The 4,116-nt window shown below is 54.5% G+C and overlaps 1 protein-coding gene; it reads left to right on the top strand.

The window, feature by feature from the left end:
* Positions 1–809: 809 nt before the first annotated feature.
* CHC_T00005543001 (hypothetical protein) lies at positions 810–3,224 on the top strand. XM_005716646.1 is given in 2 exon segments: positions 810–3,008; positions 3,009–3,224. 1 exon segment carries the CDS (start codon positions 810–812, stop codon positions 3,006–3,008), a length of 2,199 nt encoding a protein of 732 aa, XP_005716703.1. The 3' UTR covers positions 3,009–3,224.
* Positions 3,225–4,116: the final 892 nt, after the last annotated feature.

Genomic DNA, 4,116 nt, shown 5'->3' with positions numbered 1-4,116 from the left:
GGCGCGGCGCGACGCGAGTCAAGGCAGGGCGCGCGCGGCGCGGACGACGGCGGAAACGCGCGGCCAATGGGAGCGCGCGGCGCGGCGCAACTTAGGGCACACAGCGGTCCGGTGCCCCTCCGCCACGTGTGCGACGGGGACCACGCGTCTCACGTGGACCGCGCGCCACACGTGGACCACGCGTCTCACGTGGACCACGCGCCACACGTGGACGCCCCGCGCCTGCGATCCCGTGGAAGCTGCGCGAGAAGCTGCGCGATGGCGCCGGTGCTGGGGCGGCGGGTCGCGACACGGCTGCGACCGTTCGCCGGCCCTAGTCCGGATGCAAGGTGATCGCGATCACCCTCCGCCCGGCCTGCACGGAGGACGCGCTTCGAAAAGCTGCTGGCAGTTTTTCACCAGGTAGAACGGCCAGGGAGAACGGCCAGGTAGAACGGCCCTGAGGGCCTTTCTACCTGGCACTCTCGCAAACTAGAACCGGGGGTGACAGGGATTATGGGACTGGTTCCCAAATTACCCTTACAACGTGGTACCGTGGTACAGTATAAGGGCAGAGACAGAAGCACCTCAGTCGAGCGATAAACCTCCCGCAAATCATGGATGGCATAGTCACACTTTGCAACACCTTGAAGGACACGCTGCACCCCGTCGCCACGCTGATCACCGAGCCGCGAAAACTTTACGGGCGGGTAAACAAGGTGCGAACATGGAAGGGGGAGGTCATTCAAGGCTACAGGGAGTCCAAGAAGCTATATGACTTTTTGAGCCTGCTGTATCCCAATCACCATGGCGAGACCAACCTCTTTGTCATGGAGCGGGACGGCGTTCCCGACTTTGTTATCCACGAAGCTTTTGCAATGGGCGAACATCACGTGTTCTCGTTATATGCTGCCATGCGCCAGACGTTGATCAACAGCGGAGCGTTGTGGCAGTGCATCGCCGCCCACTTTAAGGAAGGCGATCTTGTAGCCGACTACATTTCCCAATCTATGGATAGAGCGAGTGATACCGAATGGGCAGATGCTTTGTTGGTGGCGTTTTCGGGAGGCAATTTCGATGACTTGCATATGTCGATCGAACGCTCGCAGTACGAAGTGGACAAGTTTATCCGCATTGCTGCGGGTGCGCATGTGGCGGGACACGTTATACCTGGAGAAGGGAAGCCCAGTTTGTTGCGTGCCTTTACGGAAAGGAAGAAGCACACCGTATCCATATGCGAATACCGGAGTGATGAGCAGTTTGCTGCAACGTCCACGCCAGCTGAGGTTACGAGCATTGGGCGTTTGGTTTGCGAGGACGAATTTCTATTTCTTGAAGTGTCCGAGGGAGGTGAGCACAGATGCATTAATGTGGCGTGGAATGATGTGGGATTTGTCATCACATCCAATATCAACGATAGTGTGCAGATGAGGCACACTGTTGACCTTCCCACCAGCAGAGTAGCGCTATATGCCATGATGACGTGCGAGCGTTTGTCGCTGGACAGGTTTGATACAAGACTCCTGGTTGAGACTGTAGTTCAAATGGCGGAAAGCTCTCAGTACTTAAGCTTGCGCGGAAGGGTAGACAGCGAAGAGACAACAAGAAAAGAAGAGCTGGGCGTCGATCCTGAAGGGAAGAATGTCGTCAACTTTGACAAGCTGGCACAGGTCGTCAGAAATATGGAATCTGTGCTCGAGGAGGCGACGCACGCCAGGCTTCCGCAAAGTGCAGGTCGCGTTACGGCTACATTTGAGGAATTACGACAATTACAAGAGGGACGGGGCATAGAAGACCTTGGCCTAGCTGCACATTGCTCGAGCGAGGCTTTCGCAACTCTTTCGGGCAGGATTAAGAGCGTGGGTTGGGCGCAGAGGAAGGCTAGTTCGGGCAAGGGAATGAGCATTCTAGCGAATACCGGATGGGAGGAGGCCAAGCTGGTTATTTCGCAAGTTTTGAAAAATATCGGAGACAGAGCTGCGACGATGTTCAAGAAGAGCCGGAGAGCTGGGGTTGAGATAAGGCAAGTTGAGTCCTCAGCCAACTCCGGACTACTTTGGTTTGATCGGATATTTGCGGGGGGAACGCTTACTCAGAAGAGGAGAGAGGACCTTAAAAACAAAGTGCTCCGGAAGACCGAGCCGACTCGCGTTAACGGGGAACACGAAGAGGTTTTCTACTATCCTCTCATCGACACGATTTTCGCCATCACGAACAGGGAAAAAGTTAAGCGTTACAGGGCCAAAACCGTGCAGATGGCTAGTTATGGTGGCAAGGAGAGTCATCCTGGAGTGCTGGCGGCGGTAGTGAAATGGCTGGATCATGATAAGGATGACGGTAATGGAAGGCTTATGGAAGTGGTGTTAAAACGAGGCCAACAGGGGTACGACAAGCTGTTAGACCTGCTCGAACCCGAGCTTGCCACGGCAATATACAATGATGTAGAGGCATCGACGACGCTAAAAGTGTCCAAGCTTATTCAAGACTGCGCTAAGTTGCCCGAAAGTTTCGATAAGGACTGGGTGGTCAGGGAAGTGTTGTCTGTATGCACAGTACTCGGTATCTCGTACACTGTGGGTTCAGCGAACTGCGCCTGCTTCAGTAAGGTGATTGAGGGTTGGCAGGACGTGAACAGTGCAACGAAGAGGGTCGTTGAGTATGATTATCCAGTACCTGTTAATGGAGCAACTGTCCATGCGAAAAGACGAGTTTTAAATGCAGAAGTGCTGCACGTAATGGGAACGATAGCGAGCAGACGCGTGGGCAAGCTCATTGTTGTTACTGCCAGGGAAGATATCGAGTCGGTGTTGCAAACACCCGGGAGAGGCGATATTTCTGAGACGAACACAAGGTTTAAGCAGCAGTCGGGAGGTAAAATACTGCATCTGGAAGTGATGACTGTACCCCGAGAGTATCAGGGCTTCGGAACTGACAAGGTCATCTCCGGGAGCTACGGGATTCAGGGCGCCTGTCAAACGTCCATCGGCGACCACACCCAGACAGTGGGTGCCACGACACAGCAACCCTAATCCTGAACTGGATTGAAAGTCACCCCCCTAGAGTGGTCTCCGCAAATCTGCTGAGTTAGAGTGGTCTCCGCAACTCAGACCCGGTTCTAAGAGCATCTCTGCGGCCTCCTGTAACTCGGCAACTCTATTGCTGTATTTCAGAATAGACTCTGTGAAAACCAAGATAGAAACAAGAATTTTCTTTAATATCGGCCAATTATCCGACATAATCAATCACTACATTAGAAACCTCCGGGCGAATCGGCCCGAGGTCGGTCTTACACGTGGAATCTTGCGCCGTCACTCTTGACACGTGGCTTTGATCACGTTATGATAGCCCATGGGGGTATGAATGATCCCCGCCGCTCTCGCCGGACGGTCGCACACCGCCAGCTTTCCCCGGGGCGTCCCGGGGGGCTTCTCGCCGCGTCTCCCCGTCGTGCTTTTCCCCTCTTCGGAGGGGCACCCCGTCGGATAGGGTAAAGCAGGAGGTCACCCGGTCGTCGTCCTGGTGGCAGGAGGGCGGTGTGTCGCCCTGAGTTCCCAAAGACAAATTCGGGCTTCAGCACTTCAAGAAAAGAGAGAGGCATGGTCCTTGAGAAGGAAGGGCGGGCGGGGAAAAGCGAGAGGCATACCCTGACACAGGGATGTTGCAGCTCCTCCTTCATACTCGCAGACAGCGTTGGTTTTGTCGTACCTCCGGCCCGCCGACGATGACGGAGGGGCCGCAGCGTACGCATCGTGTCACACTTACGCATACGTGTCCTCGCTATTCAATGGACTTTTTCATCCGCATAAACGAAGTCTACACGAGACGTCAATAGAACCCAATGCCATCCCTACGGCACAGGAAATAGATTCCCATAGATCTCAACCACAATGTGCATGAGCGACGATTCGAGCGACGATGAAAACATCGTCTTCCTCCTTGCATCAGTTATTGTACCGGGATTCATAGAGCTGAAGGCAGCAGGCGGCTCTGCAAGCCGTCCGACAAGACGAGGCAACAAACGTCGCGACTTCGACGCTGCCATGAATCGTTTGTTCAACGACTGCTTTGGGGTATCCCCGAGATACAGTGAAACAGATTTCGAAAGGCGTTTCCGAATGTCTCGAAAGCTGTTCGACC

This window comes from Chondrus crispus, genomic scaffold, assembly GCF_000350225.1.
Source record: "Chondrus crispus Stackhouse genomic scaffold, scaffold_3, whole genome shotgun sequence".
Taxonomy (NCBI): domain Eukaryota; phylum Rhodophyta; class Florideophyceae; order Gigartinales; family Gigartinaceae; genus Chondrus; species Chondrus crispus.
Note: the sequence above shows the minus strand (reverse complement) of the source record. Positions and strands in the feature narration are given on the sequence as shown.